This window comes from Saccopteryx leptura, chromosome X (genome assembly GCF_036850995.1).
Source record: "Saccopteryx leptura isolate mSacLep1 chromosome X, mSacLep1_pri_phased_curated, whole genome shotgun sequence".
Taxonomy (NCBI): domain Eukaryota; kingdom Metazoa; phylum Chordata; class Mammalia; order Chiroptera; family Emballonuridae; genus Saccopteryx; species Saccopteryx leptura.
In genome coordinates, this window is record NC_089516.1 from 8,205,506 (window position 1) to 8,218,694 (window position 13,189).

General features: G+C 42.3%; 1 protein-coding gene across 3 annotated transcripts in view; it reads left to right on the forward strand.

The window, feature by feature from the left end:
- Positions 1-9,352, forward strand: part of MOSPD2 (motile sperm domain containing 2) — a 42,688-nt gene extending 33,336 nt beyond the window's left edge. For 2 of the 3 annotated variants that reach the window (XM_066356491.1, XM_066356493.1), the window contains exons 11-15: positions 2,285-2,381; positions 3,238-3,334; positions 3,620-3,749; positions 6,124-6,226; positions 6,819-9,352. In XM_066356491.1, coding sequence (XP_066212588.1) covers positions 2,285-2,381; positions 3,238-3,334; positions 3,620-3,749; positions 6,124-6,226; positions 6,819-6,956 — 565 coding nt within the window. In that variant the 3' untranslated portion in view covers positions 6,957-9,352. The remainder of the gene's footprint in view (positions 1-2,284; positions 2,382-3,237; positions 3,335-3,619; positions 3,750-6,123; positions 6,227-6,818) is intronic. The other variant, XM_066356492.1, reaches the window with a different exon arrangement.
- Positions 9,353-13,189: the final 3,837 nt, after the last annotated feature.

Here is a 13,189-nt window from a genome sequence, read left to right on the forward strand (position 1 = left end):
AAACTTCTATACTGTTTAGGAAACTGGAGAAATAGAAAATTAAGGGTTATCTGAAGACTCACCTTGGTTTTTAGACATAGTGCCTATTTTTAGCTGTGTTTTTGTTACTTATCCCATTGGGTATGTTTAAAGGGCCCTCATATCAGGTAGTAAAAGTGAATAGTCATATATTAAGAGTAAATCTGAATGACAGGTATTTTTCTCATTTTACTGGTCCTGTTAGACTTGCACAAGTTCAAAGATGCCAGAAACAGCATTGAAATGTAGGTGTATTGGTGGAACATAAAAACGAGACTAAGAGACATGGACAAGAGTGTGGTGGTTACCAGGGGTGGGGGGAGGTAGGACGCAGGAGGGAGGGAGGGAGAGAGTTAGGGGGAGGGGGAGGGGCACAGAGAACTAGATAGAGGGTGACTGAGGACAATCTGACTCTGGGCTAGGGGTATGCAACATAATTTAATGACAAGATAACCGAGACATGTTTTCTTTGAATATATGTACCCTGATTTATTAATGTCATCCCATTAACATTAATAAAAATTTATTAAAAAAAAAAAAGAAAGAAATGTAGGTAGGTGTTTATCAATTTGACCTTCCAAAAGCTAAAGCTGAACCAGAAAAGTAGGTTTTTCACTAAAGCCAAATTTCAGCCCATCTCTATTTTTGTGTCCAGGTTATGCAATTCGAACGATTCAGAATTGTTTCTTTGTCATTATGTAAAGACCTTTTTTCTCACTAATGACGGTTTCGGTTGGTAAATCTAGTTAGCCTTATATTCATATTGCTAGCCCATCTTTCTTTAGTGATGGCTGAAGATATTTTCTTTCTCTTTACTTGGAACCTGTACATGTAAACTTTTTCGGTATGTCGTATGGCTCTTCTGACGAATACAGCCAGAGTTTTTAGAATTGAATCTGAGAGTTTCTAATTGACAAGATTAGTTTGTTTACACATATTGTGATCACTGTTATATTTGGATTTGTCCTGTCTGGGGGAGGGGAGGGGAAGAGAGAGAGAAACAGAAATGCATGTCCATGTTCTGTTTTCCCTCGTTTTTTTTCGCTATTTTCCCGTTTTGGAGTTTGTTTCCCACTTTTTCCCTCTACTGGTGTAGAAGTTAGGCTCTCTGTTTTTCACTGGATGCCTGCCAAAAGCATAGTCCTGGCTTATAAATATCAAGGGACGTCTGGAAGATCTTGGGAGGGAGAAAGCCATTCCCTGCCTCTGCCCAGATAGAGCACGGCACTCCCACGCGTGCCTACGGACCAGCGCGCATCGGCCTCCCCAGAGCTGCTCGCTAGGCCTGGGCTGGTGACTGAGAGCAGCCTGAGACCCAACGCCGCCCTGTCTTTCTGTGGCACGGTTCAGACTGAGTCCGGAGAGGAAGCTGGCAACCCTGCTCGCTTACAGCCTTGTGCAAAGCGGGGCCAAGCCCTACTGGGAGAGCGCTTCCTTAAAATCCTATGTTCTCTAGATAAATAAACATCTCTGATATGAAGACATTCCTGCTATAACATGAATTTATTTAAAGAGTTACCTTTATCTGAAACAGAAACATGCTCCTTCCCATTGTCTGGAGGCACCTGCTGCAAATTGGCCAATGTAACTTAACTACACAGACTTTGCTGAAGTCATTTGTTTTCATATTAGGTCACGGGCCTTACGGTGGCCAGGAATAGTAAAATCTGCATTTTGAGGCTCTTTGATTTATTTCACAGTTTGACAATATCTTTCTGCACCTCTCACCCCAGTTTTACTTGTGCTTATTTTTCTTCTTCCTTATTAAATAGAAAAAAAGCCTTTATTAGTAAGGAATGATTCTGTTGCTTGAATATATGTCTAATGGTCTTTCTTTGAAGTCATGCTCTTCTCTGCTGGTATAAAAACATGCCCCACTCGAATCTGTTTGTAATTAGAGGAGGTTGAGACGGCAGTTCCAGCTTTGCTTCAACTGTTACCTGTAACCTTCGGAAGAGCTTAAGGAAGTGCACCTTAAGTTGCAGCTGAATATAATTCAGAATCTTCCTCATTCTCTCCCTCTGTTCCTTCCCGCTTTGCTTTTGATCTTGGGGAAACCATAAGACTTTTTAAATAGAATGTATTGAATCAGTAACATTAAAATAAAAAATATATTAGGTAATTATTCTGTAATCTTCTCTTTTTTGGATAAGATCTCTTTATACAAATAAGCATAAAATATTAACCAAATGTTTTTCTTTAAGCTAGATTAGATTGTCATTTATTCTGAGTAATACAAATGCCTTATGTTTTTGTCATCACTTAGCCCAGCGGAAGAACTGTATTTTGGAAGTACAGACTCTGGAGAGAAGAAAACTTTAATAGTTTTGACAAATGTAACTAAAAACATAGTGGCATTTAAGGTAAATTTCTGTAAGGGAGGATAAATTATGTATGAAAATTTCACACGGGAAGTGATTTTAGTCGTATTTTAATTGAAAAAATTGATCATTTTGAACTTGCTCAGTGGTTTTATTGATGATCTTTGTAGGCATGTTATCCTGGCTTCCAGTTCCAACCAAGTGGCATAGCCAGTTTTTCCTGCGATCTGTATTTCAATCTTTATTTGCAGTGATATAGGCTAATGCCCAAATTAACCCTAGAGTTTAACATTTGTTGTAAATAAAAAATCCAAGGAAAATCACCCTTGGTAATATAAATAATTCTTAATAACAGTGAAGAAATAAAACTATAAAGTCAAATGTGTGTTTTCCACCAAGCGTGGTATATTTAGGAGTACTAGTTTTTACTGGATATTAAGCTGATACTGAGCATTAAGTGTGAAAAGACTGAGTCCACCACCACCCCATATTGTAGGTATTACTTCCTTAAATCATCTATTTAACTTAACTTGAACCACTAAGATGTCTGGTATCCTTTATCTGCTTTTTTTTTTAAATTTCTGAACACTATTGTAACATGTGCATTTAGATTTTTGAATGTGTTATTAAATTTCAGGTAATTGGCAGATAATAAATATTTAACAAGTGGAGGAATCATTTTATTTAAGAGGAAGGCTAAGTGACAATTGGACTTAAAAGATGAGTAAATAGTTTTTAAATAGCTTGAGTTCCTTTTTTCCTAGTAGTGGGGAAAGGTACATTCTATGCATAATCACCAAATTGATTATTAACTGCTGATTTTGTTAAAAGTCCTTTTTAAGCCGTTTCCCTCCAAAAAGCATAAAGGTTATTATGTGACTATTGTGTTTATAAACAGGTGAGAACAACCGCTCCAGAGAAATACAGAGTCAAGCCTAGCAACAGCAGCTGTGACCCTGGTGCATCGGTGGATATCTTTGTGTCTCCCCATGGGGGTAAGTTGTCATGTGATAGCCATGGCCTTGTAGGCAAATGGGTCTTCAAAGTCCTTCCCAGCATTAAATAATTTGTAATTGTTTTATAACGAGTAAAATTGTTTAAACTGATGCCAGTTGAAATTGTATTTCAAAAAAGAAGTCGTCATTTTTAGAACTGTTTCTTTTTGTATGGTAGTTTCGTAGCCTTATCTTAGTTTTTTTCTAGAATAATGCCTTAAGCTACATAGCTGATCCTCTGCAAACATTTCTGTTTATATAACAAGTTGCCCTTTCGGAATGCAGGTCTCACAGTCTCTGCCCAGGACCGGTTTCTGATCATGGCTGCAGAAATGGAACAGTCATCTGGCACGGGCCCAGCAGAGCTGACTCAGTTCTGGAGAGAAGTTCCCAGAAACAAAGTGATGGAACACAGGTCTGCTCTTGACTCGCAGGCGTTCGGATGTGGGCGGGATCAGAAAGAACCCGTGCCTGCATGGGGTTGAGTTTGGCTACATGGAGGCTCCCAGGGTGGGCCCTGAGCTCGGAGAGGCCGTGGGGTGCCCAGGCGAATAAGACCTGGACTTTCTCAAGATGGTTGCTAATAGCAGACGTGTACTTTCAGGCCAGTCAAGAATCTGGATGTGTCAGATGAACAGATCTTGTCTGCTTATACTACAGTATAATCATGGGTGGGGAGCAGATGACTGAGCGGCCGGTCGAGGTCCCTGGGAGTAGGGACTGAATGACCACTGATCTTTTTCACTTTCTCTAAATTTGGTAGCTATCTTCTGAAGTGAAGGTTAAAAAAAAGCCTTATAGGCCCTGGCCAGTTGGCTCAGCGGTACAGCATCAGCCCAGCGTATGGAAGTCCCAGGTTCGATTCCCAGTCAGGGCACACAGAAGAAATGACCATCTGCTTCTCCACCCCTCCCCGCTTCCCCTCCTTCAGCCATGGCTCAAATGAGCAAGTTGGCCTTTGGCTGAGGATGGCTCTATTGCCGAGCAACAGAGCAATGGCCCCAGGTGGGCAGGACATCAGCCCCAGGTGGGGGCTGCCAGTTGGATCCCATTCGGGGCTCATGTGAGAGTCATCTCTTCGCCTCCCTGCCTCTTACCTGATCTAAAGAAAAGCCTTGTCATTTCATCTTGCTAAGGAAGTCCCTAAGGCTAGGGCCTGGGCTCATACTCCTGTGTCCTCCTTTCAATTTGGTCTTTCCATAGATACCAATAAGATGCTTGTTTAGGATGAGAGCTCTCTAACAAGTTTGTCAAACATAGAAGGTTTTCCAATTCAGAGGATCTATTGCCTGGCCACTGATGAGTAGGATCTTTTGTTAATCTCAAGAGCTACTCAAAACAAGCCTTTTTATGGCTTGATCATGGACACAAGCTGTCTCCCAAAGGAGGGTTCAGAAAATCACAAGATCAAAAAGTTGACTCCCAGAGTTAGGATGAGAAAGCAAAAGGCTTCATTGTCTCAGGTGGAAAACGTGCTACAGGAAGACATGTGTCTGGGTTCCCGCAAGAACGGGAGATGCTCTGAGTCCCAGACCTGCTCATCTGTGACGGTAGGTGGGTGCTACTGGCGTGGGACTTTGCCAGGACTTACGGGACAGTGAAGGTTGAGACAACAAAGGCTCCTTTTAACAAACAGGTGCTCCCGTGGGAACTGGCTCAGTTGGATAAAGAGAATGCTGCTTGTTACTTTGTGTCTCGGATCCCCAAGCCTGTTTGGCTGGTCGCCAGGTGTATGCATCTCTTCATCGAGAATGTTCTAACTGGTCACAGAGCCAAGCTCTCAAGACACAGAACAGGACAAAGGAGAACTTCAGTGGGCCTAACAGTTCTCCTTATGACAAATGACGCAAAAGAAAACTGACCATCTCTTGGAGGAGAAAGGGTCACTAGAAAACAGGAGAACTGAACAAAAATCTACGCAAATCACTAGACCCAGGGAACTAGTTCACACAAGGACTTCTTCTAATTGAAAATTGGAAAGGAAGGGACAGAGACCTTTCCCTCTTAGCCTGGCACTATAGTGAGATACGGGAGAACTGCCTTGGATAAGAATTCTTACCTTCTCCAGCTCCCGCCGTTTTCCAGGGTCCAATCTGCAGGCCCCCAAGCGAGTATGTCTCAGCAGGTCGCACAGTAGGTCACCAAACTGTAGGGAAGGAAATATCATTTTGCTTTCCCCTTCGAGGTTCTTACCTGAAACTCCCTCCAACCCCCAGTCAAAGACAGATAATGGGAGAAAGACAAGTGAACTTTAATAACGTATATCCTCCTTTATGCATGGGAGGGAATCAGAAAACAGTAAAACTCCCCCAAATGGCCCAAAAGCTGATGTTGGAGTGAAGGAGGCAGTTATGGGAGGGTACCAGGAAAAGCAGTAAACAAGGGTCAGGCTGTCACATAGAATGAGGTCAGTGCCTTCTCCATGTAAGAGTTCCTAGAGACTCAGTCACCTCTTCACGCTGGTACAGAGGGAGACACCCTTACAATCGCAGGTTTCCTTTATAAAAGTAACTCTTACAAAAGGGCAACTTGGTTTTCAGAGCTTTTACATGGTCTGCTGTTTCTTTGAAAAAAATCAGCTCAAGATAATATAATACTTATGCCAAATCCTGTCCCCTTCAAAGATAAATACACAAGGCACTGCTACCGTATGTGAATCTGGGGAGAAGAATGAGTATTTTCACCTGTATTGCATGTAATTCTGTGCGGTCTTTTTTCTTTTTATATTTTACTTCTTTTTAAAAAAATTAAAAATTTTAAGAAGTTATATTTCCTTTGCATTTTCCTAGGTTAAGATGCCATATTGTTCAGAGCAGCAAACCAACCACTCTTACATTAAAAGATGGTGCCTTTAACATGTCAGATAAAACCAGTGAAGATATGTGTCTACAAGTAAGTGCTGGTTCCCTAACTAAAACAGTGGTGTTAATGTTCATGAACATTAGAAATCCAGTTTTCCCAACTGACATCAGGAAAACCTTTGGCATAGACACGGCAGAAATGCTCTTTTCTTTGTGAAGTGAAGCAAAATCAGAAGTGGTAAGCTGCCAGTCACTTTGGGGGATCTACTACTTTTCTAAAGCTCTGGCCATTTTAATCTGAACTAGGAACCGTGTTGCAAAGCGCATGGCGCTTGGGGAAATAATCAAACAATTCAGGCTCGTGGAAAAGGTCCCATGTAGCGCATTGAAGTTTAAAAGAAAGGCAGAGGGTGAAGGGCTCTCTTTCTAAGTAGCTGGTTTCCATCCTTCCAGGAAGAGGTCGCTTTGCTCCTTTCACAACTAGAAATGAAACCCTTTCCAAACGAGAGGAAGCAGATGCATGTCTGTATCTAATGCCTCGTTGCATTGCCAGCTACCAGCCTCTCAGAGTAGAGGGACCCCATCCTGTCAATGTTGGGATTCCTAATATTCCTGTTTGTCATCCACGTGGTCAGTGCGCAGTTTGATTGATACAAGTCTTTCATCCTTTTTTCCCTGTTTAGCTCAATCGTTTACTAGAGAGCAATAGGAAGCTGGAAGACCAAGTTCAGCGCTGTCTCTGGTTCCAGCAGCTGTTGCTTTCCTTAACAGTGCTATCGCTTGCTCTTGTCGTCTCTTTCTTCTATGTGTCGTACAGCTAAAGAGACGGTGCTCGGGAGGACACGTGGCCCTTTCACCCATTAGTTGGAAAAGGACCCAGAACTTCTCCACCATTCTACTAACAGTGTCACACATCTGTGCTTCCTAAAAGAAAATATGCAACATATACAGGGGAACAGATCCATGTCTTCAAAATAAACTCTTAGACTAAAGAAACACTGAAGAAATTGATGAGCGTATAGCTAGTTAGTAAAAGAAGTAAAGGCATATCCGTTGTGTAAATGAATAGTTTAGATATAACTTATATTTTTCCTTCTGATCCAAATACTTTTAAAGCTTAAGTTTTATCATGTGTATTATATATTAGAGCAAAACGGAAAAGTATAACATGCTTTGTTGCAGCCAAAAAATGTAATCTGCTTTTTTATGACATGATTATTATAGTTGGGCCAACTTACTAGCTTTTCTATACTGTGTATATAGAACATGTATATTGGGGTGTAATATGCAGAGTAATTTCTGTAATATGACTTTGGAATTTTGAGAATTACTTCCAGATGCTAGTCAATATTCTTTTGGAATGTAAAACTATTTAATGCCAAACTGCCTTCCGCCTTTATTTCATAATCTGTCTTCCTTAACTGCCTGCCTTTTATTAATCTAGGACTTTTAGATAAACACTCTCATTTAGGTAGAATTTGGAAAACTGAGTTCAGTTGGATGTTCTTTGAATTCCGTTCGTGTCTCCAGAGGGAAAGATCTTTTCGGTTCACTTTTCCCTCTTTTTTATGCTGTTTCACGTTGTTCACTATGGCTGGACCCTGACCCACCGCGTCATTTATTATTAAGGCCTGATCGTCTCTGTCACACCATCTTCACCCTCTGAAATGGAAGTAATTACATACAGTTTTTGAAAAGTTTGTTTTTGAGGTGCATAGCAATATAATTCGTTTACAGTGCAATTCCTTGTTAAAGTCAGCCTTGGAAAGGGAACTTGATAAAAGACGAGTATCTGTAAGGGTGAAAAAAAAAAAAAAGAAAAATCAAAATTCAGGTGTTCTCCATTTAACAGTGAAACACGTAACTGGTGATCATCAGTAAAACCTTCAGACCAGGGCTAAGTGACTTGCCTGATGCTCTGCCTTTGTCACAGTTGGTACCCAGGACGGTTCCTCGACTCCTGAAGAGACACCTTGCAGGAGCAGAGCCACTGAATTACTTTGTTCTCGTGAACATGACCAGCTTTCAGTCCATGCTGGTTCGTGTAAATCTACTTTATAGGAAAGAAAAAGTAGTCTGCCTATAGAATAAGTGTTTAGTTTTGATTGAGCAATGTTTGCAGATTATTTTAATTATTCTGAAGTGTAGTGTTAATGGCTTTCATCTGGAGAAGTTGATGATTCCAAAACTGAGTTATGAAGAACCGTATAACACCATCCCTAAAGAACTGGCCTACGAAATAAAACCTTAAAAGGACACTGGTCTGCTACTTTGTCTTAATTTGGGTTTTTCTGTTTCAGTTTGCCAGCTCCAGCCGGAAAAGTGACTGCAGTCCACCCTAAGTACTATCATAGCACCCCTGTGTTTGTGCACAGCGGTTTTCCCTTGTATGTTAGATTCCTGGCTTTAGAATCATCTGATCCCAAAATGTACGTTTCTTTGTTCCTCAGCAAATAAATGAGGAAATAATTAGTCAAAATTGGAAACATATTGTCCTAACAGTGTCCCTTTAATGTTTCATAGAAAAATTACATTGACTCACCAAAATGTTCTTCCTAATGTCTGGTCATTGAATTTAATAACATATCTTGTTAACATCTGTGTGTCTGTTCAGTGTGACTAAGCAAAATTACTAAAAATTGACTATAAAATCAAAGGCTTTTGTACTTGTCTTGGTTAATCACTATATTTACACTTGATTTTATTGTCTTCATCTGATTTTATTTAATCGCATTTGTATGATTACTTTTGGTACTCTATAATTATTTTATTTTGAATCATATCATTACTTTCTCATGACCAAATTACCAAGAATCAACATATAGATTTAGACTTTTTTCACGAGGATAGAAATGAATAGATTTTTACATGAAAACATTAATTGAGATATCATTGATTTGATCTGCAAGTAGCCTAAAAATGCAATTGCTGGTAAACCTAGCCTCAAATTTCATAATAATAGCATCACTTTTTATATCTTGCCACTAATTTTGACTGGATTTAATAGCACTTTATTGTATAATTGCAAAGAAATATATTCCTAGAATTGTTGCCAGTGTAATTTCTCTAATGTTCTGGTGCTTTTCATATATTTTCAGTATTTTTATTACTATATTGGTATTTTCTTTGTATAAACTGATCAAAAGAACATGTTTTCTATTTTAATATGTTTTAGAAAAATAATTGCATTGATGAAATAAATATCATCAGGAAAACATCTCTGGTCTCTAATTGATAAAGCACCTTAAAACCCACGTTAAAGCCACTGTGACCTTTTAAAGATCACATCAATTTATTTTAGTCCTGTTTTGCATTTTTATAAGGACAGCCCTGCCAGCTTCCAAAGATGCAGCTGTTATCTGGTGCCCTGTCCTTAGTGTGTCCGCTTTCCTCCCCCTGGGTCAAGGTCTGGCTGCCCATCACTGGAGCTCTGTTTTCCTCAGACTTAGCATTGGAGTGTCACGGCTGGGGGCTCCACGGTGAAACCTGTCACCAGAGCTGCCCTCCATGCCCCCAGCCCCTTCCCTGCCCCACACCGGTCCCAGCTGGCCATGGGGCACATGGAAGGCAGCCCATGGTGTGGGCATGGTGGTGGTGGGGGGGGGAGAGGCCCTGGGATTGGGGTGGGTGGTCCCCTTGCCACCGTAAGACACAATGCCCAAATGGCAACTACTGCTCCATAGAAATAAAACAATAAAACGGGTCTATCTTCGAAACAGAAAGAGGAAGAGATAGAAAACCAGCAGAGAAAAAAAATGACAAAGGTAACCTTGTAACAAGGGCCACAGCTGCTGTGGCTGCGCAATCTTCTTTCCTAATGGGAGTTACCCTGACATCAGAACCGCATGGGCCCTGGAGGCATAGGGCTGCCCTTCTCTCCCTGGCACAAAGGGACAAAATGGAAATCCATTTGTCCCAGCTGAGGCGATGGTGGGTAGGAGAGGGCTCTGAAGTGAGACTGCCTGTCACTTGCTACCTATGTGACTTAGGAACACTAATTGACTCTTCAAGCTTCAGTTTCCTGCACCCTGAGTGAGTCTGATCATCATAGCCCTCCTTACCGGGACCCAAGTGGCCGACTTATGTACATACAGCTCTGCGAGGCTGGCCCTGCTTTGCTGACGCCTCCACCTCCTTCCCTCCCAGCTTCCCAGAAGTTTTCACATTGGAGTTGCTCTCCCTGAATATTGCCACCTCATTCAAAGACAAATGTCCGTTCTGCAAATGTCTCCTTGCTTTGCACTCCTACCCTTGCCTTCTTGGCGTCCCGCTCTTCTTCTGGCCCCCAGGCCGAGGGCCACACCTAGAAGGCCAGTGATACTCGGCTGCCTTGACTCCTGTGGAGAAGAGTCCCTTCCGGTCTGGGAAGACAGAGGCAGAGGTTTCCTTCTACTACTGCGCCCCCTGCCCCTTCCAATACATCACATACACTGAATTGATCTTGCAGATGCATCCTATAACCGTTTCCCCTTAAATTTGTAACAATCCAATCAAAATATCAAAGGATTTTACACATCTTCATGATTTTGTCCTTACACTGAATAAAATTACCCCCCATAATCTCCACACATTTTCTCCCCTTCCCTACACTAGTCATCATGTCCCCAACCACGCAAAATAAGACTTACGTCTTGCACACATTAAAATATTTGAGACAGGCCCTGGCCGGTTGGCTCAGTGGTAGAGCATCGGCCTGGCGTGCAGGAGTCCTGGGTTCTATTCCTGGCCAGGGCACACAGGAGAAGCGCCCATCTGCTTCTCCACCCCTACCCCTCTCCTTCCTCTCAGTCTCTCTCTTCCCCTTCCGCAGCCAAGGCTCCATTGGAGCAAAGATGGCCCAGGCGCTGAGGATGGCTCTGTGGCCTCTGCCTCAAGCGCTAGGATGGCCCCAGATGGGCAGAGCATCGCCCCCTGGTGGGCAGGCCAGGTGGATCCCGGTAAGGCACATGCGGGAGTCTGACTTCCTCCCTGTTTCCAGCTTCGGAAAAATGCAAATATATATATTTGAGACCGTTGGTTCAACTGGCAAGAATATAGAAGAACATCTCCCTGACATATAGGAGCAAGATATGTTAACATTTTTAAATCTCTCTAGAGAGAGTTTGAGTGTCCTTGAGACTCTGCCAGTGCAAGCTTGTCTTCAAAATTCTGGGAAGTCATCATAAGATCTTGTGCTTTACAAATAAGGAATCCAATTATTTCTTATTATTAAGGGAACTAATTATTTTTCTCGAGGTAACAGCTAGTTGGTTCCAGAACCAAGAGTTGAACAATTTGCCCAATTCCAATACGTATCTGTTACAACCAACCAGACCTGCCACATCTGAGTTGCAGGTTGAAGTGTTAAAAGAACGGGTCTGAGAGCTTCACTTTCACTAAACAGCAGAAGAAAAGAGAAGACAGACTACAACTGAGCCTTGGACAAGTACAGGTTTGAACTCTACAGGTTCACCCATACATGGATTTTTTTTTTCAATCAATACTATTGTTTTTTCTCATATGTTTTCTCTTATGATTTTCTTAACATTTTGTTTCTTCCAGCTTACTTTATTGTAAGTATACGGCATATAATACATAGAACACAAAACATGTTAATCAACTATTAATGTCATCTGAGGCTTCTAGGGAATAGCAGGCTATTAGTAGCTAAGTTCTGGAGGAGTAAAAATTACACTGCTCACAAAAATTAGGGGATATTTCAAAATGAATAGGACGCTATAAAATATCCTCTGATTTTTTTGAGCAGGATATATACAAATTTTCAACTCTGTGAGGGGTTGGCACCCCTAAGCTTGACAAGATGCAGAGATGACAAAATACAATATTCACGCCAGATCCTTGGCTAGCTAAGGAAGTTTCTTGGTATTCTAACCTACTAACTGACCTTACTTTGAAAAAGGTTTGTACCATACAGGTTAATGTACTGTTTACCTCGGGGAATTGGGTGCGCAGCATCCACCTTCTGAGAGGTTTATTCATCACCATAGAATGACATATAGTAGGGTGTGTTGCTACTAATTGTCTCAGTCATAAGTCTAGCGATCTCAAGGAGTCATGAATTTAATAAAATCAGAGCATATAAGTTTTCTATTGCCTTGTAACAAACTAATGCAAATCTAGCATATTAAAACAACACAGATGACAAGTTGTGTGGCTTGAGCCCAGCACAGCATGTCTGGGTTTTCTGCCCAAGGTCTCACAAGACTGGAATCAAGCTGTCAGCCAACTGCATCCTCCCTGGAGGCTCAGCTGGAGAAAGATTGCAGCCAAGTGCCTGCAGGCTGTTGGCAGAGCACCGTTCCTGTGGCTATCGCACTTAGGCCCTCGATTGCGTGCTGGCTAGCAGCCAGGGACTGCTCTCAGCTCCTAAGGGCCACTCCCAGCCTTTTCTGTGTGGACTCTTCCATACCAGTTCACAACATGGCTGTTCCCACTTTAAATCTCTTCTTTCAGGAAGGGCCCGTTCTGTTTAAAGGCTTCCTTGATTGAGTCAGGCCCACACAGACCAATCCTCTTTCTTTTTTTTTTTTTTTTTTGTATTTCTCTGAAGCTGGAAATGGGGAGAGACAGTCAGACAGACTCCCGCATGCGCCCGACCAGGATCCACCCGGCACGCCCACCAGGGGGCGACACTCTGCCCACCAGGGGGCGATGCTCTTCCCCTCCGGGGCGTCGCTCTGCCGTGACCAGAGCCACTCTAGCGCCTGGGGCAGAGGCCAAGGAGCCATCCCCAGTGCCCAGGCCATCTTTGCTCCAATGGAGCCTCGGCTGCGGGAGGGGAAGAGAGAGACAGAGAGGAAGGAGAGAGGGAGGGGTGGAGAAGAAGATGGGCACTTCTCCTGTGTGCCCTGGCCGGGAATCGAACCCGGGACTTCTGCACACCAGGCCGACACTCTACCACTGAGCCAACCGGCCAGGGCCCCAATCCTCTTTCTGATTAACTTAAAGGCAAGTGATTAGGAACCTCAATTATATTGCAATATCAGTTCTTCTGTATAAGCTAACCTAAACCATGGGAGTGCTATCCCATAACATGTAGTAGCCCTGTACCCCA